Below are 24,608 nucleotides of genomic sequence, written 5' to 3' on the forward strand. Positions count from 1 at the left end.
TTAGCTGGTCATTTTCCAGCCTGACCAGCTAAGACCAGGCTGGAAATGGCTGGAAACCAGCCTGGAAATGGCCAAAAGCCCTCTAAAACCAGCCTGGTCAACCAACTTAAATCAACAAACCAGCTTAGGCTGGTTTAAGCTGGATTTTTTAGCAGGGAATATAATGGTTTTAAATGTAAAAACCAGATTAATCGCACCTCTTTGCTGCTGTAAATCCAAAGGGAGTGTCCACAGATAGCGGAGTAGACTTTTTTACGTCGGTCTTTCATGCTTAGCGGTCCGTGTTTTTTGGGTGCGGCGATCGCTTCCCTTCCACGACTGTCATAAAGAGAGTGCAACCAGCCGTCCTGCACAGCTACGACACAACGTTCACATGAAAATAAAGCAAATAATGAGCTGAACAGCTCTCCGTTTCCATCAGAGCTCCCCACAGCTCGTCCCTACCTGCGTTGTGAGCCATGAACTCAAAGTGCTTCTTCTGTAAATGGATGGAGAAGCGTCCGTGTTCCTGCTTGCTTATGTTGGTGACACTCGCAACATGAAACACATACTCTGTGAATTTGTCCTGGGGAATGATCAAAATGTGGATTTATTAAAAAAAATAGGGCATTATTAATTAAGTATTAGGGCTGCACAATATATCGAAAAAATATTGTTATCGTGATAATAACGAACACAATATCGACATTGCAGAGAAGTGCAATACATGAATACTGGAACTACCAGAACTACTAGTATTAACCATAGCAATCATTCTGACTGTTTCTCATACAAGATGTCATATCGTCACGTCAGATTTACATTCAAAGCTTCTATTGAGATATTAAAATAAAGCTGTGAATGTCTGCAGTCATAATTAACAAGTCATTAGCCTAAAAATACAATCATTTTGTTGATACAGCCTACAGTACTTGACAAAAGTCTTATCGTTGATCCCAGTTGTACACGAAACAAATAATAACTTGACTTTAGTTGATCATTTGGAAGTGGCAGAAGGTGGATTTTCTGTTGAACTGTTGAACTGCATCCCAATCATCACAAATACTGCAGAAGACCTACTGGAACCAGCATGAAGCCAAGACTCTCACAGAAATCAGTCAAGTTCGGTTAAGAAAAAAATCATGGTTTTGGGTTACATTCAGTATGGGGTGTGCGAGAGATCTGCAACATCGACAGCCTGAGATATCAAGACATTTGTGCTGCCCATTACATTACAAACCACAGGAGAGGAACAATTCTCCAGCAGGATAGCGCTCCTTCTCATACTTCAGCCTCCACATCAAAGCTCCTGAAAGCAAAGAGTGCTCCAGGATTGTCCAGTTTAGTCACCAGACATAAACATTGAGTATGTCTGGGGTATGATGAAGGAGGAGGCATTGAAGATGAATCTTGATGAACTCTGGGAGTCCTGCAGGAACGCTTTCTTCTTCATTCCAGATGACTTTATAAATCAGTGATTTGAGTCATGTCAGAGGTGTATGGATGCAGTCCTCCAAGCTCATGATGGAGTCAGACACAATATTCATTCTGTCTCCACTGCAGCAGGACTTTATATTCTATACTGGACATTATTTCTGTTCAGTGATGAGACTTTAGTCTAAGCAGAGTCAGACCTTACTGTCCTGATTAAATATTAACAAAATCAAGCCATGGTCATATTTTATTATGTTAAAACAAGCATAATCTAGAAGCCTTCGCCTTTCATATAAGCCACTTCTAATACCAAATGATCAACTCGAAGTCAAGTTATTATTTGTTGTTGCTAAAACTTGAATAGACGACAAGACTATTGTCAGGTAGTGTATATGCAAGCTGCAAGACCATCAGCGAATGTCCACACCTCACTTTCAAAGACATATCTGAAGTAAAGGTATGATTTCGCTATTAGAAAGTTAGCAAGAAGTAACTAGGCAACAAAGGCACGCATATTCAGAGACACGAGGAAAAGTATCAGATATTAAAATGCATGAGCTATGTTAATTAAAGGTTGCACAAAATTAAAATAACGTTTTTTTTAGATATTAGCATCTGTATTGTAAGATATCTCTTCATGTTTTGGTTGAGATTACGTCAAACATCGAATAAAAATGCACATTTAAAATCACTTCACAGGACCTTTAAAGGTATAAATACCCATAGCTTTTTTGCGTTTTGTAAATTTACTAAAATAACAATGTTAGAAAGAAATTCACACAAATTTAGGAAAAGTTGGAGGATATTTGGGTTTTATTATGTTACTTTTTTTAAATTGCAGATAAAATAGTTTTGTAAGTTAGCAATATATTGTAAGAAATGCCATTTTCACAACACTCAACAACAACAACATTGCATATTTTCACAGTATTGTGCAGCCTTGTTCACTATTGGAAAAAAGTAAAACAACTCACTGTGCGTTTTTTCCACATTGACATCAGATTCCCGTCTAGAGTGGCCCAAAGTACCATGTGCCTACAAAACATTAAAGGTAACATCAATCTAAAACTTTCTTTTAGCAACATTTTGTTAGAAATACTAATATGCTTTACGCGTTTGTTTCTATGTTAGTTTCTATAACTGCTACTTTCAATTAAAGCACTTCATTTTAGCATTGATATTTAATATCTCATTATGACGCGATGGTGTACAGCCATTTTAAGATCTCTCCAGAGATGTTCAATAGGATTTAGGTCTGGGCTCTGGCTGGGCCACTCAAGGACATTCACCGAGTTGTTGTGAAGCCACTCCATTGGTATTTTGTCGGTGGGTCATTGTCCTGCTGGAAGATGAACCGTTGCCCCAGTCTGAGGTCAAGAGCACTCTTGTGCAGGTCTTCATTCAGGATGTCTCTGTACATTGCTGCATTCATCTTTCCCTCCATCCTGACTAGTCTTCCAGTTCCTGCTGCTGAAACACATCCCCACAGCATGATGCCAACACCACCATGCTTCACTGTAGGGATGCTGTTAGCCTGCTGATGAGCGCTGCCTGCTGTTCTCCAAACGTAACGCCTGGCGTTCACTCCAAAGAGTTCAGTTTGAGTCTCATCAGAGCAGAGAGTTTAGTTTCTGATGGTCTGAGAGTCCTTCAGATGCCTTTTGGCGAATTTCCAAGCGGGAGTTTCTTCCATCTGATCGCTCTACCATACAGGCCTGATTGGTGGATTGCTGCACAGATGGTTGTCCTTCAGTAAGGTTCTCCTCTCTCTACAGAAGAACGCAGGAGCTCAGACAGAGTGACCATCAGGTTATTAGTCACCTTCCTGACTAAGACCCTTCTCCCTGATCACTCAGTTTAGATGGCCGGCCAGCTCTAGGAAGAGTCCTGGTGGTTCCAAACATCTTCCACTTACAGATGATGAAGCCTACTGTGCTCATTAAAACTTTCAGAGCAGTCTCGGAGGTCTACAGACAATTCCTTTGTCTTCATGCTTGGTTTGTGCTTTGATATGCACTGTCAACCCTGGGACCTTATATAGACAGGTGTATGCCTTTTCAAATCATGTCCAGTCAACAGAATTGAGCACAGGTAAACTCCAAAGAAGCTGCTAAAACACATCAAGAACGATCAGTACCTGAGCTCAATTTAGAGCTTTTAAAATCTACTGCGAAAAAAAACAAACCCATTTCAACTAAATGTAATATTTTTAAAATATATTTCTCTTCTTTTTTTTGTTTATTAAAATTGTATTTAATGCTTTCCCCAACATATTAATTTATTTGTTCTAAATTTTGGACTATGATCTGCAGTTTTGGCTTCAGTTCTGCCTAATATATTATTGTAAAGCATCCTGTAGAAAATATGAAATTTAAAAGAGAGATCTGAGGCGTGTACTTCAACATTACTTCAGAAAATGAACTTAAAGTTGACATCTTTTTTTTTTTGAAAGGGTACTCTGTGCCGTTTGTAATGCACTAGTATTAAAGCCTTAGCTTTAAAACACGTGAGCGCTGGGCATGATGGGACAACAATGTTCTTGGTTGTTGTTGTTGAATCTCTGCATGTGCAGTAAAATGTGGCATTGAAAAGAACAGCATGCTTACGGCATGTGACCGTCTTGAAAACAATGTTATTCAGCAGAATGTGCACAGAAGACAAGATCTGACAGAAAAACTGTTCAGACTTCCATTGAAGATTACCAAAGCAGTCAACTTTTTTTACTTGCATCAATTATTCACCTTAAAAATAACAACTTGAGCTAGCAAGATATACAGTGTAAATTTTGATTTCAAGCAGACTTTAATGTAAAGTTCACTCTTCCCTGACGCCCCATTCACACGGGGCTCCAGCATCAACGCTTGACTGAAGGCGTGTCTGAAGTTGGGGCTGACGCGATCGTCATAGCAGCGTCAGCCAATGAAATTCAGTCAGCAATAGGCCATTGTCTAGCTGGTGTATTTGCATACAGCGATCTCATTGGCTGACGCTTCTGTCGGCGCTTGAAAAGTTGAGCTGGTCCTAACTTCTGCAGCAAGCAACGCCTCTGAAGCGGCGTCGACAGATCCACAATGCAGTTCGGCAACGCCTGACGTCACCTATTCAAAGTGAATGGGAAGCGTTGACGCTGACGCCCCGTGTGAATAGAGCGTGAAGCTCTGATTTAAAGGATAATGTAAAAAGTTATTTACTTGCGTCCTTTCCACACGTCAAGCCAGCTGGACTGAGACACGGTAAACTCACTGCGAGTCTGGTCTGATTTCTGCCCTGATAATGTTTGCTTCTTCCTACTCACACGAATGGTTGCAGCCCTGCAAACAGACAGATCACAAGATTGCCAAACTTTGCAAAGCACTAGGCTATAAACGAGTTGACACAATGCTACAAATCTAAAACAAGTCGCAATTTTAAACACATATGTATATGTACACACCTACATAAATCAATAAATAAATAAATATATATATATATATATATATATATATATATATATATATATATATATATATATATATATATATATATATACACGCATATATACATACATACATACATACATACACACACATATATATATATACACACATATATATATATATACACACATATATATATATATATATATATATATATATATATATATATATATATATATATATATATATATATATATACACATATATATATATATATATATATATATATATATACATATATATATATATATATATATGTGTGTGTGTGTATATATATGTGTGTGTGTGTGTGTGTGTGTGTGTATATATATGTATATGTGTATGTGTATGTATATATATGTATATGTATATGATATATGTATATATATCATAAATAAAAATAAGGGTTACCTACAGTGTACAGTGGTAATGCATGAAAAAGTAACCTGACAACATATATGTAACTCCATATATGTAACATATATATGTAAATATATATATATATATATATTTATATAATATATATAAAGTCTCCCAAGTTGTCACGGGTTGCCACAGCGGAATGAATCGCCAACTATTCCAGAAAATGCTATACACAGCGGATGCCCTTCCAGGCGAAACCACCCATATGCGTGCGAGAACATGCAAACTCCACACAGACATGCCAACTGACCCAGCCGGGACTCGACCCAGTGACCTTCTTGCTGTGAGGCGACGGTGCTAACCACTGAGCCATCGTGCCGCCATATATAGTAGTTCTCTCACCCTTCTAAAAGAGTTAGAGACTGCTTTTGAAGCACTTCACTTCAGATGTTATTCGTTATTCTTGTTAATCTAGTAGATAACTGACCAACAAAAAATATATAGAAATTAAGACACGATGTGTTTTCATTTCCTGTCTCACTCGCGGCATAATAGTGTCTTAAATAATGTTGCCTTTGACAGCAATCATCAGTGTTTTTTGAGATTGAAATAAGAATAAGGGAGGATGGGGCAGGGTGGTGCTGGATATGTGCGTACCTTTGAATAAAATCCTGCAGGCGCCCCTGACTGAAGTCACCAAATGGCCATAAGCAATCATTAATTGCACTACAGAATGTTACGTTTTCACTCACAAACTGTATGTATTCTATCAGCGCTAAATAAGCTCGGTTAGCGGCACCACCTGCTGGACACTCGTAACTTATTAGTCAGGGGTCAAAGGTCAAAACATGTACATTAACATATCAGCACAGCTAGATTGTTTTCTGTCTGCTTATTGTAGGTGCACATATTATTGTAACGTGTTCTCACCTCACATTATACATGTATTTCCCATGAATGGCAAATAATTGACCTTTTCACACTTAGAAACAGCCTTAAAAGTAAATGACACTGATGTAAGCCACATTTTTATCTGCAGGGTATATGATGGATTGATTTTCACCATCTCACTACTCTTGAGTACTGTTAGAAGGGCTACTTTTACTCATACTTTGGGTAGTATTGACAACAGATACTTCTATTCTACTTACACTTCATCTATTGGCAAGCAATAGCACTTGATTTTTCACTACTCATTCCAGTAATGTACATACTGTAAAATAAAGTGCAAACAAATTCTGGACTGTACCGTGGTTTCTTGGGTCTGTCAGGCATTTTCTGAAGGCTCTCTGATTGGAGATGGATCTCTTCATTGGCCCACTGAACATCCGTCAGCTTATCTGTTTTACTGTAATGAAGAAAGTAAATCACCCACTGTAAAAAAAATGCTGAATCACTGTTGGGTCAAATATGGACAAACCCAACCATTGGGTTTAAAGCGTGCTAATGTACTTTAAACTGAAAGGGAATATTGAGTAGGGGGCGGGGCTTTCTTTGCACATCATTCACTCTTAGTAAACTAATGGCAAGCGGGGCGTGGCTAAAAATAATGACCGCCACTCCAAATATGAAAGCAAATGCTCAGATTTGATTACAAAAACTTATTAACTTGCACTAATTAATTTTTTATCTGCAAACTAAACCATGCGAATTTGGATTTCACACAGACTTTAAATGTGTGATTAAAATGTAACAGTAAAAGTAAAAGCTAAGCCAACATTTGGTTTGCCCAAATCTGAACCGTCGATTACGACAACCAAGAATTTTTTGAGTGCACTGACTAATGTGTAAAAATGTAATCAAGACATAGTTGAGATGGGGGAAACAGTAATAATAAAGTTTATTTTTGTATGATAAACACTCACCGGCCACTTTATTAGGTACAATGGCCTGTTAGCGCAAATTTCTAATCAGCCAATCACATGGCAGCAACTCAATGCATTTAGGCATGTAGACATGGTCAAGATGATCTGCTGAAGTTCAAACTGAGCATCAGAATGGAGAAGAAAGTTGATTTACGTGACTTTGAACGTGGCATGGTTGTTGGTGCCAGACGGGCTGGTCTGAGTATTTCAGAAACTGCTGATCTACTGGGAATTTCACGCACAACCTTCTCTAGGGTTTACAGGGAATGGTCTGAACAAGAGAAAATATCCAGTGAGCGGCAGTTCTGTGGGCACAAATGCCTTGTTAATGCCAGAGGTCAGAGGAGAATGGCCAGACTGTTTTCCAGCTGATAGAAAGGCAACAGTAACTCAAATAAGCACTCGTTACAACCGAGCTCTGCAGAAGAGCATCTCTGAACACACAACACGTCCAACCTTGAGGAAGATGGCCTACAGCAGCAGAAGACCACACCGGGTGCCGCTCCTGTCAGCTAAGAACAGGAAACTGAGGCTACATATCACACAGGCTCACCAAAACTGGACAATAGAAGATTGGAGAAACGTTGCCTGCTCTGATGAGTCATTGAGTCTCCATTTCTGCTGACACATTCAGATGGTCGGGTCAGAATTTGTCCTCAACAACATGAAAGCATGGATCCATCCTTTCTTGTATCAACAGTTCAGGCTGGTGGTGGTGGTGTAATGGTGTGGGGAATATTTTCTTGGCACACTTTGGGTCCATTAGTACCAATTGAGCATCGTGTCAACACCACAGCCTACCTGAGTAGTGCTGCTGACCATGTCCATCCCTTTATGACCACAGTGTCCTCATCTTCTGATGGTTGCTTATAGCAAAATAACGCACCATGTCTTAAAGCGTGAATAATCTGGTTTCTTGAACATGGCAATGAGTTCACTGTACTCAAATGGCCTCCACAGTCACCAGAGCTCAATCCAATTGAGCACTTTTGGGATGTGGTGGAAAGATAGATGGCATCATGGATGTGCAGCCGACAAATCTGCAGCAACTGTGTGATGCTATCATGTCAATATGGAGCAAAATTTCTGAGGAATATTTCCAGTAGCTTGTTGAATCTCTGCCATGAAGGATTAAGCAGTTCTGAAGGCAAAAGGGGTCCAACCCAGTACTAGTAAGGTGTACCTAATAAAGTGGCCGGTGATTGTACATTTTTCCTTTATTATTTCAGCAAATAAAACTGTTTATTTATGTGCACTCTAAGTTTACCCAACTACGACTACTTCTACTACTGAGAAACCTGCAAATGTAAAAAGGACGCATCACGCAGCTCTAAATAACACATCACCTTGCTTTCTGTACATTGTGTTGGCCTTTAGAGAGATGCTGATGTGTTTTTGGCGAGTCTGAAGCCGCAGGGGAATCATCCGAATCAGCAGACCTCAGTGCTTCCACTGATAAACCGGAGCTGATGGAGATCGAAGACGGCCACACTAACGTTTCACTGCTTTTAACATCTAGAAGATCAGGGGGAACAGAAGCGGATGTCGACTGATGAGATGAACCGTCCACACTAGCCTCATGTTGGATGTCCGTTTCTGCAAAAAAAAATAAAAAAAATAAAAAAATAAAAAAATATATATATATAAATAAAAAAAGGATCACCGGAATGGGGGAAGTAAAGTGGGAAAATATGATACACCGGTGTTTTAGAATATGGAAAAAACCATACCATCTATACGCTGCTTTCGGCTGTTTTTATATTATTTGTTTTTATTTTTTTTATACTCGTCTCTTATATTCCTGTTTATGTAAAGCACTTCGAAGTGCCACCGTGTATGAAATGCGCTACATAAATAAACTTGCCTTGCCTAATAGGACAACCCCAAATCAGAAAAGGTTGTGTCAGTATGGAAAACACAAATAAAAAAAGTAATTAACGATTTCTGAATTTACTTTGACTTATAGCAATATCGCAATAGTATAGCAATCGTTTATAATTCAAATGAACACAATGGGGTATATGCACATGGACTTTTAAAGGGCACATAGTTGACCCCTTTTTTATGATTTAATATTAATATTATGGTTGTTCTGAGTGTGCCAGTTTAGGTTTAGTTCAACACACAGTTCAGATGTTTTTATTCTAATGTGTTTAAAAGTGTCATGGGGGCATGTACAAAGTTTGCTGTTTTAGGGGCGTGTTGCTTCACAGTTTCGGCTTCCCGCCCAACGTAACAAGGGGGTGGAGCCAAGAGCCCCCACGCTCTGTGTTTGCAACAGACAGGCTGACAGACAGAGAGAGAAGCTGAGCTAAGCTAGGATGAGCATTCAGCCGTACATGTACAACTCGGACACAGACCAAGCAGAGAGTACGAAATCATTTGTGTCGTTGTATAGTTTGTATAGTCTCGATGTATAAGTGTCGAGCTTGTACACCTAGACTAATAACCACACACACTGAATTAACTTTGACTGAGGCACAGAATGCGCCGCAACACGGCACACCAGACACACTCAGTGACGTGACAGAAACATGAAGTGTCCCGAATCGTCGCTCCACGCATTACAGAACTCCAAACACAAGCCTCCACCAGGGCAAACACAACGGCGCCGGGCCGAGCCGTCGACCCGAAGCTCCGCAGCGTGCACCCTGACAGAAACCCACGCCCAGAACTCCGAAATGCACGGCGCCACGCAAAAGGTACAAGCAATAATTCTGAATAGAGCGATAATGTGGAGAATATTTATCTTGTGTTGAGCCCAATGAGCTTTTCATCTAAAAATAGAGCACGGGTGTTTCTTTATTGATATCGCTTTGACTCACACGCTGAAAATGGCAGACGTGCAACATGAACACGTGCACATGAAAACCGCTCCAATTGGTCCACCGTTTTTATGTTGTTAAATTGAAAAGAAAAAAAGGACTGGGTGTGTTGATATCACCACAATTTGACGGTCTATACACTATACTTACACACCAGTTTGTCCAAACAGCTTGAAAAGTAGATTTTTCACCATAGGTGCCCTTTAATTTCCGTCAGCCAGCCCCAGGGCTTACAGTTAATCGTCATCTCATATAAAATCGCTGCATTTAAGATCTGATTTCTTTATAAAAACAGCGATCTTCACTGTCTGGTGGAGATACGAAAGTGGGTCTCAGACCAAACAAGAAGCACTGCATTAAATTATACTTTTCCGCGCCATGTCTTCAAAATATGGAAATTTATTTTACCCCAGTATTTTCAATGGAGTTTCTGTGCTGGTCTGTGGCTCATGACGGCGCCTGCGTTTAAATGGTGTCGTCTCTTTTTATACTTTAACAACTAAACGGATGCTAATTTACTGATTGTATTTAAATCACATCACAACGTCCATCCTGTAAAAGGAACCTTGTGAAATTGAAAATAGTCACACTTTCACCGCAAGTTCATCATTGGCTGAACAACACTAGCTCTGCATATTATAGTCCATTCAAATTCAGATTGTTTTGGTATATTTTAAGCTCCATAGCTAGCATATTTAATAGATACTATTTATCGTCAAGAAAAACACATTAAAAAGTACCTTGAGTTTTCATCTGTGTATTGATCTGAACATCAGGAGGAGGCAAAGGAGCATCACCATTTCTGTAAGAGATTTGAGCATAAAATGAGTTTACTGACTTTGCAAAAAAGCTGATTTATTATTAGACACGCTCTCTCAACATTTTTGTACATCTTTTTATTATTTATTACATTATTTTTTCCATGTTTACGTTTAGCTTGTTGGTAACTTCAAAATACATTTAGAAATACCTTTTTTCTAGCATCGGGTAACTTAAAACATATTAGTAGTGTAAACCTTTGCCTCAGAGACATAATTTCTGCCATTATTTCTGACTAGGCTTCAGCCGGTCTCAAATTTTCTACTTGCAATTAATAGCTAAAACTTTTCTCAAATTTAATATAAAATAAATGCAAAAAAAAAAATGATAAAATATTACATTTAAATAAAATAAAACTTCTAGTTGCAATTAATTGGTAAAGCTTTTAATCACCTCTACATTTGAAATAAAATTAAATTTAAATTAATAAAACAAAACTTAAATAAATGCAGATAAAATAAAAATAAAATGCAAGCAAAATAAAATAAAATTAAACGTAAACAATATAAAATACAAATAAAATAAATGTTCTAGTAGCAATTAATTGCTAAAACTTATTACATTTAAAATAAAATAAAAATAAAATAAAAAATAAAATGAATAAAATAAAATAAATATAAATACAAACAATAAATACAAATAAAATATAAAGTATAAAACACAAATAAAATATTTTTGTTTCAATTAATTGCAAAATATTTTGTCATAAATACTTAAAAATTTTACATATAAATTAAAATTTAAAACTAAAATCAAATAAATTTTCTTGGTGCAATTAATTGCTAAACTTTTATCGCATTTAAAATGAAATAAAATAAAAATACAAGTAAAATAAAAAAAAAACAAAGTATGAAATATGAAATACAAAGAAAAAATCTTGTTAAAATTGCTATTGCTAAATTTGCTATTATTAAAATAATAACCGAATTAAATAAAAATAAAATAATAAAAATAAAATCAATGAAAATATAAAATACAAATAAAATAAACTATAATAAATAAATAATATATTATATAGCATAATAATATATAATACAGCATAAATTACATTCAAATAAAATTATTGTCTAGTCGCAGTTAATGGTAAAACTTTTATCACATTTACAGTATTATTATGAATTTGATCTAACTTGCAAGAAAAAATATATAATAATATAATGCTTCTTGATTTATGAATTTAAAATATACAGATAAGAAACAAGACCAAAACAAAGTAAGAAAAGCATTTTTTGCAATGTAGAATGACTTTACAGAGAACGTTCGAGGTTACAGAAGTAACCCTTCGTTCCCCGAGGAGGGGAACGGAAGTGCCATGAATGGGAGGATTCGTATCAGAAGCCGCTTATCTGGAGAGTATTGAACGGGCCAATGAATGAAATTAATTGGCAGCGTAAGCTTGCGCAGGTGTGCGACATCTGCAATCATCTCAGCATATAAGCACACCTGAAGCCAGCAGACGCCATCCTTTTAAGCTGAAGAGACTTTCAAACAGCTAAGGGACAGTCATTATGGCGACGGAATATGGCACTTCCGTTCCCCTCCTCGGGGAACGAAGGGTTACTTCTGTAACCTCGAACGTTCCCCTTCGGTTGGGGAACTTCAGTGCCATGAATGGGAGAATATGGAAAGCGCCATAATGACTGCACCTTACCAACACCCCCGATGAGGAGATAGTCAAGCAAGCGTGACGCACCCACATCATGGGGGGCGCGGTCCTCCAACGTGTCCCTGGCCCTAATTTATCCTACTTCAACAGAAGTTTTACGGATTTAGATATATTTTTTGGGAAGTCGTGAGCATCTAGATAATTCTAGGAAATACGACAGTACGTTGGGAAGCGTGCAATCCCGATAGGGAGGACGCTGCGGAGGCCATCCGTTACCCAAGGGGGGGATAGATGGCAGAATTTACCTATGGACTAGCCCTAAAAAGGGGGAGTACGCATAGCAAAGAGTGGTTAGCGGAGAGGGAAGACACGGGTCCGCCCAGGGGGGGGACTTAACCGTGGCGGAATAAGCCTATGGGATCGCCTAGTGGGGATCACGCATAGCAGGCACCTATACCCAAAACGCGGGCTGACCAGCGGGCAGACCTACAACGTAGTGGGCCAGCAAGTGACTCCTCCGCTGAGTCAGTGCTGGGGGCCACGGAGGAATCTGCAGGGCTCACCTGACGGGGAACTTTACTGACAGATAAAAAAGGCGCACGTACCTCCGTGTTAGGGAGAATGGCGCAGCAAGCGTGTTTCAACACCCTACCGAGTTGTCTCCTCAATCACCAAAGGGTTACCTAATACCCTTGAGGAAACCGGCTCCACTCGCAGATTGTAAAACCTTGCAAATGTGTTGGGTGTCGCCCAGCCCGCAGCTCTACAGATGTCTGTTAGAGAGGCGCCGCGTGCACGCGCCCAAGAGGATGCAACGCTCCGAGTGGAGTGTGCACGTACTCCCGGGGGACACGGCTGACCTCGACTCGAATAAGCGAGTGAAATGGCATCCACAATCCAGTGGGATAATCTTTGTTTCGATACGGCACTTCCCTGCTGCCGACCGCCATAACAGACAAAGAGCTGCTCCGATGATCTAAAATTCTGAGTACGGTCCACATAAATGCGCAGAGCGCGAACTGGACAAAGTAAAGAAAGGGCTGGGTCTGCCTCCTCCGGGGGCAGCGCTTGCAGGTTCACTACCTGATCTCTAAAGGGGGTGGTAGGAACCTTGGGCACATAACCGGGGCGGGGTCTCAGGATAACGTGAGAGTAATCCGGCCCGAATTCCAGGCACGAGTCACTGACCGAAAATGCCTCCAGGTCCCCGACCCTCTTGATGGAGGCCAACGCAACCAGCAGAGCTGTCTTCAGGGACAGAAATCTTAGAGATACTGATTCGAGTGGCTCAAAGGGATCGGATCGCAGACTCGTGAGAACGAGGGCGAGATCCCAAGAGGGCATGAGAGGGGGGCGAGATGGATTAATCCGCCTAGCACCCCTAAGGAACTGGATGACCAGGTTATGCTTTCCCACGGTGCCGCCAGCTACCGCGCTATGATAAGCGGAGATGGCGGCCACGTAAACCTTGAGAGTGGAGGGCGACAGCCTGCTGTCCAACTTCTCTTGAAGGAAAGAGAGCACAACACTAATCTGGCAATTTCGGGGGTCTTCTCTGCGAGAGACGCACCATTCAGTGAATAGACTCCACTTCAGGGCGTAGGCGCGCCTCGTGGAGGGGGCTCTAGCCTGAGTGATGGTATTAACCACCGCAGTCGGTAGGTTACCTAAGTCTTCCTCGCGTCTAGGGACCACACGTGGAGGTTCCAAAGATCGGGGCGAGGGTGCCAGATGGTGCCCTGTCCCTGAGAGAGTAGGTCCTCTCTCAAAGGGATCCGCCAGGGGAGGGCCGTCGCGAGGAGTGAGAGCTCTGATATCCAGGTCCGGTTGGGCCAAAGGGGCGCAACTAGCAGAACCTGTTCCTCGTCCTCCCTGACCTTGCACAGAAACTGCGCGAGCAGGCTCACTGGGGGAAACGCATACTTGCGCATGCCCCGAGGCCAGCTGTGGGCCAGTGCATCCGTGCCGAGAGAGCCCTCGGTCAGGGAAAAAAACAACTGGCAGTGAGCGTTCTCGGGGGAAGCAAACAGATCGATCTGGGCCTCCCCGAATCGCGCCCATATCAGCTGAACAGACTCGGGGTGGAGTCTCCATTCTCCAGGGCGTAACAGCTGTCGTGAGAGCGCATCGGCTGCACGATTGAGCGTGCCTGGGACGTGAATGGCGCGCAGCGATTTCAGCCGCGGGTGACTCCAGAGGAGCAGACGGCGGGCGAGCTGAGACATGCGGCGAGAGCGCATACCCCCCATGCGGTTGATATACACCGCCGCCGCCGTACTGTCCGTCCTGACCAGCACGTGTTGCCGCTCCAGCACCGGTAAAAAGCGGTGGAGAGCGAGGAACACTGCCAACAGCTCTAGGCGATTGATATGCCAATGCAGCTGGGCACCCTTCCAGAGGCCCGCAGCCGCATGCCCGCGACACACGGCCCCCCAACCCGTGTTGGAAGCGTCTGTTGAAACAACAACATGGCTGGACGCCTGTCCTAGAGGCACACCGGCCTGTAGGAACGAGGGGTCGTTCCAAGGGCTGAGGGCGCGGCGACACAGCGCAGTAACCGAGACCCGGTGTGTGCCCGCGTGCCATGCGCGTCTGGGGACCCGATCGTGAAGCCAGTGCTGAAGTGGTCTCATATGGAGCAACCCGAGCGGCGTGACGGCGGCTGCGGATGCCATATGCCCCAGGAGCCTCTGAAAGAACTTCAGTGGGACCACTAGTTTGCTGTCGAGCTCCCTCAGACAGTTCAGCAACAGGCGAGCGCGTTCCTCGGAGAGGTGCGCTACCATGGTGATCGAGTCCAGCTCCATCCCGAGAAAAGAAATCCTCTGCACGGGGGCGAGTTTGCTCTTTTCTCGGTTGACCTGAAGCCCCAGTAGGCGGAGATGCCGAAGCACCTCGTCCCTGTGCACAATCAATTGCTCCCGCGAGTGGGCTAAAATCAGCCAGTCGTCGAGATAACTGAGTATGCGAATGCCCGCGAGCCGAAGGGGCGCTAGGGCACCCTCCGCGAGTTTGGTGAAGACCCGCGGAGACAGAGAGAGCCCGAAGGGGAGGACCTTGTACTGCCACGCTCGACCCTCGAACGCAAACCGCAGAAATTGGCGGTGGCGTGGAAGAATGGAGACATGGAAATACGCGTCCTTCAGGTCTATGGCTGCAAACCAATCCCGAGGACGAACGCATTGGAGAATGCGCCTCTGCGTGAGCATTCTGAACGGCAGCTTGTGCAGACAGCGGTTCAAAACGCGCAGATCTAGGATTGGCCGTGACCCACCGCTCTTTTTGGGTACGATGAAGTATGGGCTGTAAAACCCACTCTCCATCTCGGCTGGAGGAACCGGCTCGATTGCACCCTTCGCCAGGAGGGCAGCAATCTCCTCTCGCAAGACAGGGGCGGACAGGGGGTTGACCCTGGAGAAATACACGCCCGTAAACTTGGGGGGCCGCTTCGCGAACTGAATCGCGTAACCGAGTCTGATTGTGCGTATGAGCCACCGCGAGGGGCTGGCCCGCGCTAACCAGGCAGGCAGAGCCCTCGCTAATGGAGTCATCGCTACAATCGCTGACGTACCAGCGGTGGGGCAGCGCGGAGTGGGTGTGCTGATCCGGGAAGCACGAGGGTCCCGCGGAAAAGCTGGAGGAGAGCGATTCGCTCTGGCTCCGCACCCTGACTCCGGAGAGGGGGCTGGAGGGCTGAGGGAAGGGAGACCGTCCCCCCAGCGCTCGTGAGCCACTGGCGAAGCACGTAGAGTCTGCGAGCCGGAAGGCAGCGCGTCCCGGACTGGCAGAACTCGTGCAGTCACATCCGGGGAAGGGAAAAAGTGCTCTTTTACTGATGTTTTGGTGGCACTGAAAAGTACCGTTGTTATCGGGGCCCCGCCCTCCAGCGGGGAAAGAGCAAGTTTCCTCTTCTCCGGATGGCCTGTCTCAGGGACGCTTCGCGGTCCGTTTACCGGACTTAACGGCGCCCTGGGCAGGAGGGGCTGCCTGCTTTCGAGGTGAACGCCGCGCCCGCTTGGCCGGAGGCGCAGGCGGGGGCGGGGCAGCACTCGTTGGCGGGCGCCCTCGGCGAGGAACAGCGGAGGTGGATGGCTCGGCAGGCGGAGCGGGCTTACGGCCACGCCGATAGATGACATTGCCCATCGCATCCGACTGCTCTTTCACCGCCTTGAATTCCTGGGTGAATTCACCGACGGTGTCGCCGAACAGGCCAGCCTGGGATATGGGCGAGTCAAGAAAGCGAACTTTGTCAACGTCGCGCATATCGGCCAGGTTTAGCCAGAGGTGGCGTTCCTGAACCACAAGTGTGGACATCGTCCTCCCCAGCGCACACGCGGCGGACTTAGTAGTCCGAAGAGCATAGTCGGTCGCGGTGCGCAGCTCATGTAATAAGCTTGGGTTGGACCCGCCCTCGTGCAGCTCGGCCAGCGCCTGCGCTTGGTAGCGCTGGTAGGTGGCCATCGCGTGCAAAGCAGAAGCAGCCTGGCCCGCAGCCTTATAAGCTCTGGCTCCGAGGGAGGCAGACAACCTACAGGCTTTGGACGGGAGGCGGGGCAAACCCCGCCACGTAGAGGCGCCGCGCGGACAAAGATTGACCGCGATAGCGCGCTCCACTGACGGGATCGCCTCATACCCCCTGGCAGCTCCGCCGTCAAGGGCGGTGAGGGCGGAGGCACTCGCAGCACGGGCAGAGAAAGGTGCCCTCCAGGACTGCGTGAGCCTACTGTGCACTTCCGGGAAGAAGGGGACGAGAGGCTTCGAAGGCTTCGCCTTCTGGTCCTCTACGTAGCACCCATCTAGTCGGTCCGGCCGCGGAGCTGGGGGATAAACCATCTCCAACCCCACGGCCGAAGCAGCCCGGGAAAGCACGGCTAACATGTCCGCTTCAGGATCCGATTTGACAGCGCTCACCTGCCCGGAGGGGGCGAGCGGGTCCGGATCTTCGTCGGACAGTGAAAGCCCACCCTCCGATGCCGCGGAGGACATCTGATCTCCGGTGTCAGCGAGTGTGAGAGCTACCATCTGGTTAGACGGATCACTCTCACCACCCGAAGCTTGGATGGAGCGCCGTGAGGAGCGAGAGGTCCGCGAGCCCGTGGGCGGCGGATTAGCTCCCGCTGAAACCCTCAGATCTGCCCGAGCGCCCGCTGCTTTTTTAGAACAGGAGGCAACTGGGGTGGCTCGCTCTCTTGCGAAAGTTAGCCGCGATCTTAGCTGTGCAACGGTCATGGCATCGCAATGACGACATGAACCGCCCGCGAGCACCGCATTAACATGCTGGAACCCCAAACATGCAATGCAGTGATCGTGTCCATCATCCGGAGACAGGAAACCCCCGCATCCAGAAACGCACAGTCGGAGCGCCATCCTGAAAAGGACGTGCTGCACGACTGTGTTGCTCTTTTAGGAAAGTTGCAACTATACGCACCGCTCTGGAGGACCGGACCCAAAGAACCGCAGGCAAGGGAGTAACCCAGCTCGACCGTCTGCCACCGCGAAGACCCACTCTGGACCGGGAGACACACTCGTTCGCTCTGAAGTGCTGATCAGCAAGAGGAACCCTCATCGACTCACTCAGAAAGGATCTGAAGCGAAAAGGATGGCGTCTGCTGGCTTCAGGTGTGCTTATATGCTGAGATGATTGCAGATGTCGCACACCTGCGCAAGCTTACGCTGCCAATTAATTTCATTCATTGGCCCGTTCAATACTCTCCAGATAAGCGGCTTCTGATACGAATCCTCCCATTCATGGCACTGAAGTTCCCCAACCGAAGGGGAACAAACTGCATATATTTCCTCAGGCTCACCTCTCGATGGAGGGTTGCTGTGCTAAAGATTTCCCAAATAAATATTTTGCTCGCGGCTTTGGCACAGGTATGACATCAGGTGGACCAGGCACAGACATCTGCAGTAAATAAATCATAAATGCACAAAGTATGAATTATGCTGGAAACGTCAGGAATGCAAACAAGATCATCTGAACGTGAACAAGACGAACAAGAATGTGTTGTTCTTTCACGGTTTGGAAACGTGACGCACTTAGCGGACGCTTTTACACTCGTGACTGCACACTTTCTGTCAAGGTAAGTTTATTTCATACACGGTGGCAATTCAAAGTGCTTTACATAAACAGGAATAAAAGTATAGGAAAATTCATTCATTCATTCATTGTCTTGCCGGCTTAGTCCCTTTATTAATCCAGGGTCGCCACAGCGGAATGAACCGCCAGTATAGAAAAATAAAAACAAATAATAAAAGTGATTAAAAACAGATTAAAATGTGTTAAAACAGGTTCTAAAAAATGAAAAGAAAGATATAAGAGTGCAAGAAAGAGAAAAACGATCTGCACAAATTGTTTATATGAATTCATGGAAATGAAGTCACATTGTATGAATTTGTAGAAATTGGCAAATCTGGAGATTCAATAATTATCCTGATGATTATACTTGTGTATATACATACATTCACCGGCCACTTTATTAGGTACACCTTACTAGTACCGGGTTGGACCCCCTTTTGCCTTCAGAACTGCCTTAATCCTTCGTGGCGTAGAGTCAAGAAGCTACTGGAAATATTCCTCAGATTTTGCTCCATATTGACATAATAGCATCACACAGTTGCTGCAGATTTGTCGGCTGCACATCCATGATGCCAATCTCCCGTTCCACCACATCCCAAAGCTGCTCTATTGGGTTGAGCTCTGGTGACTGTGGAGGCCATTTGAGTACAGTGAACTCATCGTCATGTTCAAGAAACCAGTCTGAGATGATTCACGCTTAATGACATGGTGCATCATCCTGGTGGAAGTATCCATGAGAAGATGAGGACACTGTGGTCATAAAGGGATGGACATGGTCAGCAACAATACTCAGGTAGGCTGTGGTGTTGACACGATGCTCAATTGGCACTAATGGGTCCAAAGTGTGCCAAGAAAATATTCCCCACACCATTACACCACCACCACCAGCCTGAACTGTTGATACAAGGCAGGATGATCCATGCTTTCATGTTGTTGAGGACAAATTCTGACCCGACCATCTGAATGTGTCAGCAGAAATGGAGACTCATCAGAGCAGGCAACATTTCTCCAATCTTCTATTGTCCAGTTTTGGTGAGTCTGTGTGAATTGTAGCCTCAGTTTCCTGTTCTTAGCTGTCAGGAGCGACACCCGGTGTGGTCTTCTGCTGCTGTAGCCCATCTTCCTCAAGGTTGGACGTGTTGTGTGTTCAGAGATGCTCTTCTGCAGAGCTCGGTTGTATCGAGTGCTTATTTGAGTTACTGTTGCCTTTCTGTCAGTTGGAAACAGTCTGGCCATTCTCCTCTGACCTCTGGCATCAACAAGGCGTTTGCGCCCACAGAACTGCCGCTCACTGGATATTTTCTCTTGTTCAGACCATTCTCTGTAAACCCTAGAGATGGTTGTGCATGAAATTCCCAGTAGATCAGCAGTTTCTGAAATCCTCAGAGCAGCACCAACAACCATTCCACATGCAAAGCCACTTAAATCAACTTTCTTCCCCATTCTGATACTCAGGTTGAACTGCAGCAGATCGTCTTGACCATGTCTACATGCCTAAACGCATTGAGCTGCTGCCATGCAAATGTCTAATCAGTCATTCACAAGCAGTTGGACAGGTGTACCTAATAAAGTGGCCGGTGAGTATATCTAGTAAAAAATCTTTAAAAGCAAGTGTTTTCAAGATGAGTGTTGCAATTAGCAGAAGAGCAGTGATGTATGAATTTGGTGAAAATACGATGGCAATTACTGACAATAACAAGACATTTTTGCATATTATTACACATTATTGTGACTATTACACAAATATGCAAAAGCAATTACTTTCACAATGAGTCTTGTAGTACAACCAGCAGGAGAGCAACAGGTTACATTAAAGTTGTTAACTATTTTAAATTAATAAATATTCATAATAATAATTAAAAATGTACATTTATTGAGTATTTCATTAACGTTTTTTTCTCGTAGTTCGCACTTTGCAGACGCTCCCTTCAGTTCTCTTGTCAAAATCAGCGTAATTTCATCTTGTTTTGAGGAAAACCTGATTGTTTTGTAAACCACAACATGTGAAAAGAGGACTCCTTTGTGAGGTAAAACACGTTTTGCTCGTGTGTATTTATCAATAAATGTCGAATCCATTAATATTTGGTCAACTTTACCGGGTAGTTTTGATTCCGTAAGGAAAACAACTGGGATATTGAGGTAAATTTGGTTTTATTTTCGAGCATTCAGACTTTTACCCTCCTAATATAATTTCAGAAGAGTATTATTTGCTAATTCGAAATAGAGAAGTCATATTAGCAGCCATGGCTATCAACAACATTGTTCACAGTCATTTAAATAGTGCTAACTTAAAGTTGTTGTTGCGTAAACAATAGAGTACCTGTCACAAGTTGTGCTCATAGCAGTGTAATCAATCAACATTAACCTTTTACATTCTGCTTAACTATTAATGGGATATATAAAAACAACTTACCTCAGTTCTTAAGTAGCCCTCAGTATGTACTGAATTTCATCAAACAGCTTTCACTTCTGTCTTTGAACGAGTTCGTTGTATAACTACTAGCATAATATAAGAAAATCTCGATTAAAACACATGTCGTATCGGTAGGAGAGACTTGTAACTTACCTTCGTGATGATCTTGATGAGGATTGAAGACGTCAGACACCTTTATTTTTTCCTTACCGCGAGATTTACCGGTTGATCCACTCACACACATATATATATGAGCGTGAGGGTTGGGTTGTAATCAGGTGAACTTAAACCTACTAGACAAGAACTGAATGACACTCATGTATGTAAAAAGGAAAGCAGTAGGCTTTTTTATTTCCTAAATCTTAGTTTTGTTGTTTTTGTTGTTGATGTTGGTTGAATTTTATATTCACAAAAGTAAAAAAAAATGCTGGGTTCCACACAATTCTTTCATGTTGTTCCAACATAAATTAGATTGTTATTATTGATTAATTAATTAATTTATTTATTTATTTTTTACTAATTTAAGTAGATTCAATTTAAAACAATTAAGTTGTCCCAAAAAAATTATGTAAGCTCTCCATGTACTTATAGACCATATGGTGAGGACACTGACCTGGAGAGACACTTAGTTTATGATAGTTTTTAAATTAGAGTGAAAGAAAGGGAAAAAGTATTGTTTGCTTGTTTTAAATCATTATTTAAGTATTAAAGTAACTCAGTTTTTTTTTTTATGGGGCAAGTAAAAATCCTTTGGGTTTAGCCCTGTATAAGTCTGAAATTTCATTAATAATGGTCTTAAAAAGCCTTAAACGTTTTAAATGAACTAAAATATTGACTTGTAGGCCTCAAATAATTTTAAATGGGTCTTAATTTTCTAATGTCCATGTAAAAGTATCCAATCAGGTGACAGTCACCAGCAACACATCTCAACCAAACTGTTTACAACTCTATTTAACTACACGGTTCCTCATGAAAACATTTTAAGTAACAGTTCCCCATGCATTTATAGACCATATGTGGTGAGGACACTGACCTGGACAGACTGCTGTACATTTAGTTTATTATAGTTTTTAAATCTTGTCAAAGAAAAGTTTTATTGAGAAAAAAAAAATTGGTTTGCTTCTTTTGACACATTATTTAAGTTTTAAAATGATTAGATTTTTTTTAATGGGGCAAGTAAAAATTCTTAGGGTTTAGCCCTGTATAAGTCTGAAATTCCATTAATAATTGCTTTAAAAAGTCTTAAATTTGATTTGGTGAAACCTGCAGAAACCCTGGTTTTGAGTGTCCATTTGGTAGACTAAATGTAAACACTTTTCCCTAAGATTTAAAAATGAAATAAAAATGTATTTGGAGTCTATTTAGGCATCAACGAACTTAAAAGCAATAAGAACAAGGACATAAGGACTTAAATGATCGAAGATCCATGTTGTTTGATTGATTACATTTGTTGTTAATTGTTTCAAGCATTCATTCAAAAGAACTGAATGACAAATGACGCTAAAAAAAAAGCTGATCAACTCGCGTGTAAAAAGTATTTAATTCATTATTTTAATTACCTGCTCTTATAAACATCCTTCTTCATCTCTCTTTCTGATCGCAAATTTATAGAGAGCCTGCTGTCAAATTGCTGTACCATCTATCTATTTTAGTCATTTAATCACTTTCACAATCTTGTCGACGCCTTCACATGGTTCATGTGGTATTTGTAGGTGTAAAATATGTTCAGTAGATGTAAAAGTTATTTTTTTAGTGCTTTAAACCGATTGTGTTTGTACATTTAAGCCATTTAGATACAAATATCTCAACATATCTCACTGGATAAGTGTTGAAACTGAATCAGACCGTCACTGAAATTGCTTCTGCAAACAAGACTTGAAAAATCACAATCACAATCTTTTTCTTAACACTGTAGATAAATGAGTCCTGACGGAAGTCTGTGAATGTTTAACATCTATATTTCTACCACAATCCTATTCTAGTCTACTATTTGGCTGAAATGTGCAGAACTAACTATATTAGTAATCATATTTATTTATTGAGACATTTTTTTGCATGTGTTTTTTTAATGCCTGTAATTGTCTAATGACTTTAAAAGCGTTTAGGTATAAGAAATTGTACCATTTTTGACCATATAATTTTATTGATTTCTTTATATTTATATCATTCAGTTACTGTACTTGAATACTGTTAGACTCTGGAAACGATAAAACACTTTATTTCAATTGAATCTTTTCCTTAATTGTATTTATAGATTGTTATGCGTGAAAATACTCAAAACACATGCAAATACAGATATGCACTGCAAATAGCACACACCCCAACGAAAACATGTTGGGGGACCCCAAAAACGTTATAGATTGTTTATTAGATTTATTGGAGATGCAAATAGTAAACATTAATTAGTCAATGTCTGAGCAAACACGCGCATGAAAATACTCACAACACATGCAAATGCAGAAATGCACTGCAAATATCCAACGCAATCTCACGGCAATTCGTAACTTTTTGATTTAGTGGCTAACTCGTAGGAATTCGTACGATCTAATTCGTACAATTTAGTATGATTTGCTCATCATCTAATGACGGTTGGGGTTAGGAGTGGGGTTGGGTGCCACGCCTCCTTTTTAAAATCGTACATTTTCGTGTGACTGAACTTCATACAAATTAGCTACTAAACTGACAAAACGTAAAATACTTACGTTTCCTCGTCAGATCAGGCTGATATAGCACAGCTAACAATGAAAATGTGTCGGGGGACCCCAAAAAGTTTATAGATTGTTCATTAGGTCTTATGAAGATGTGCTGCAGAATCATCCCAATCGATCTAACATTATACATTATTTTCCAAATAGAGATGTTAACCCATCTGGTAATATACTGTAAATCGCAAAATAAAAAAAATTTGCAATGTAAGATTTTTTTAATATCATGCAACTCTAAACCACATGGTCAAATAATTCCCTCGACATCACACACTAAATACGGCTACACTTCGGGTTGTTCCAATTCCGATACTAGTATGGGAAATACCAGCCTGATCTCAGGAGGAAACGTAAGTATTTTACGTTTTGTCAGTTTAGTAGCTAATTCGTACAAATTTTCGTTTAATTTTTAAAAGGAGGTGTGGCACCCAACCCCACCCCTAACCCCCGCCGTCATTGGGTGATGAGCAAATTGTATTAAATTGTACGAATTAGATTGTACGAATTCATACGAATTAGCCACTAAATCAAAAAGTTACGAATTACCGTGAGATTGCGTTGGAAATACTCACCGAAACTGCAAAAATTCTGGCACCGGTATCGGTGAGTATTTGAAACTATAAACCAATCAGATACCATCTTTTTAAAGCAGACGTATTACTGGTAGCTTTGCTTAAAGGCCTGTGCGCACCGGGACTCTTTTTGCTCGCGTTTTTTCTATCGACGTTTAACGCCTTGTGTCTAAATAAAGGGGGCTAATGTGATCGTGCACACCAACGTGCAAAACGGCAGACACAAAAGCGTCATTTTTTAGGAAACGCCTCATGCTCGTTTTTGTTGTTTTGACGTGCCACGTTAAACCTTCTCCACCAATCAGATTGTCACGTTTGATCACATGAATTTACAGTAAACAGCACTTGGAGGTGCTCAAGTGCAAAACTGTCAATGCGAGCGCACATTGAAGAAGATGCCCAGAGGCGACATGAACGTGGAGCTGCTTATTGCTCTGGTCAACCATAATAATTTCTTCATTGCTAGAGCTGGAGCTGCTACTTGAACCATCCA

The 24,608-nt window shown here is 42.4% G+C and overlaps 1 protein-coding gene across 35 annotated transcripts in view; it reads right to left on the minus strand.

Moving 5' to 3' along the window:
* Window positions 1–21,058, minus strand: part of LOC100005008 — a 46,988-nt gene extending 25,930 nt beyond the window's left edge. For 12 of the 35 annotated variants that reach the window (XR_015520729.1, XR_015520731.1, XR_015520727.1 and 9 more), the window contains exons 1-10: window positions 20,992–21,058; window positions 20,839–20,924; window positions 18,154–18,251; window positions 10,662–10,723; window positions 8,443–8,692; window positions 6,481–6,579; window positions 4,605–4,724; window positions 2,388–2,448; window positions 445–565; window positions 198–355 (exon numbers count right to left, since the gene is read on the minus strand). Coding sequence is in view for 5 of the 35 variants with exons in the window: in XM_087301905.1 (XP_087158031.1) it covers window positions 198–355; window positions 445–565; window positions 2,388–2,448; window positions 4,605–4,724; window positions 6,481–6,579; window positions 8,443–8,692; window positions 10,662–10,723; window positions 18,154–18,251 (969 nt within the window). In the remaining 30 variants the exon portion in view is untranslated. Of the gene's footprint in view, window positions 1–197; window positions 356–444; window positions 566–2,387; window positions 2,449–4,604; window positions 4,725–6,480; window positions 6,580–8,442; window positions 8,693–10,661; window positions 10,724–18,153; window positions 18,285–20,838; window positions 20,925–20,991 lie in introns of those variants that run through there. The other 23 variants (XR_015520737.1, XR_015520735.1, XR_015520730.1 and 20 more) reach the window with 4 other exon arrangements.
* Between the last annotated feature and the right edge of the window lie 3,550 nt (window positions 21,059–24,608).

The sequence above is a fragment of the Danio rerio genome, chromosome 21 (genome assembly GCF_052040795.2).
Source record: "Danio rerio strain M-AB ecotype USA chromosome 21, GRCz13ab, whole genome shotgun sequence".
NCBI classification, from domain to species: Eukaryota; Metazoa; Chordata; class Actinopteri; order Cypriniformes; family Danionidae; genus Danio; species Danio rerio.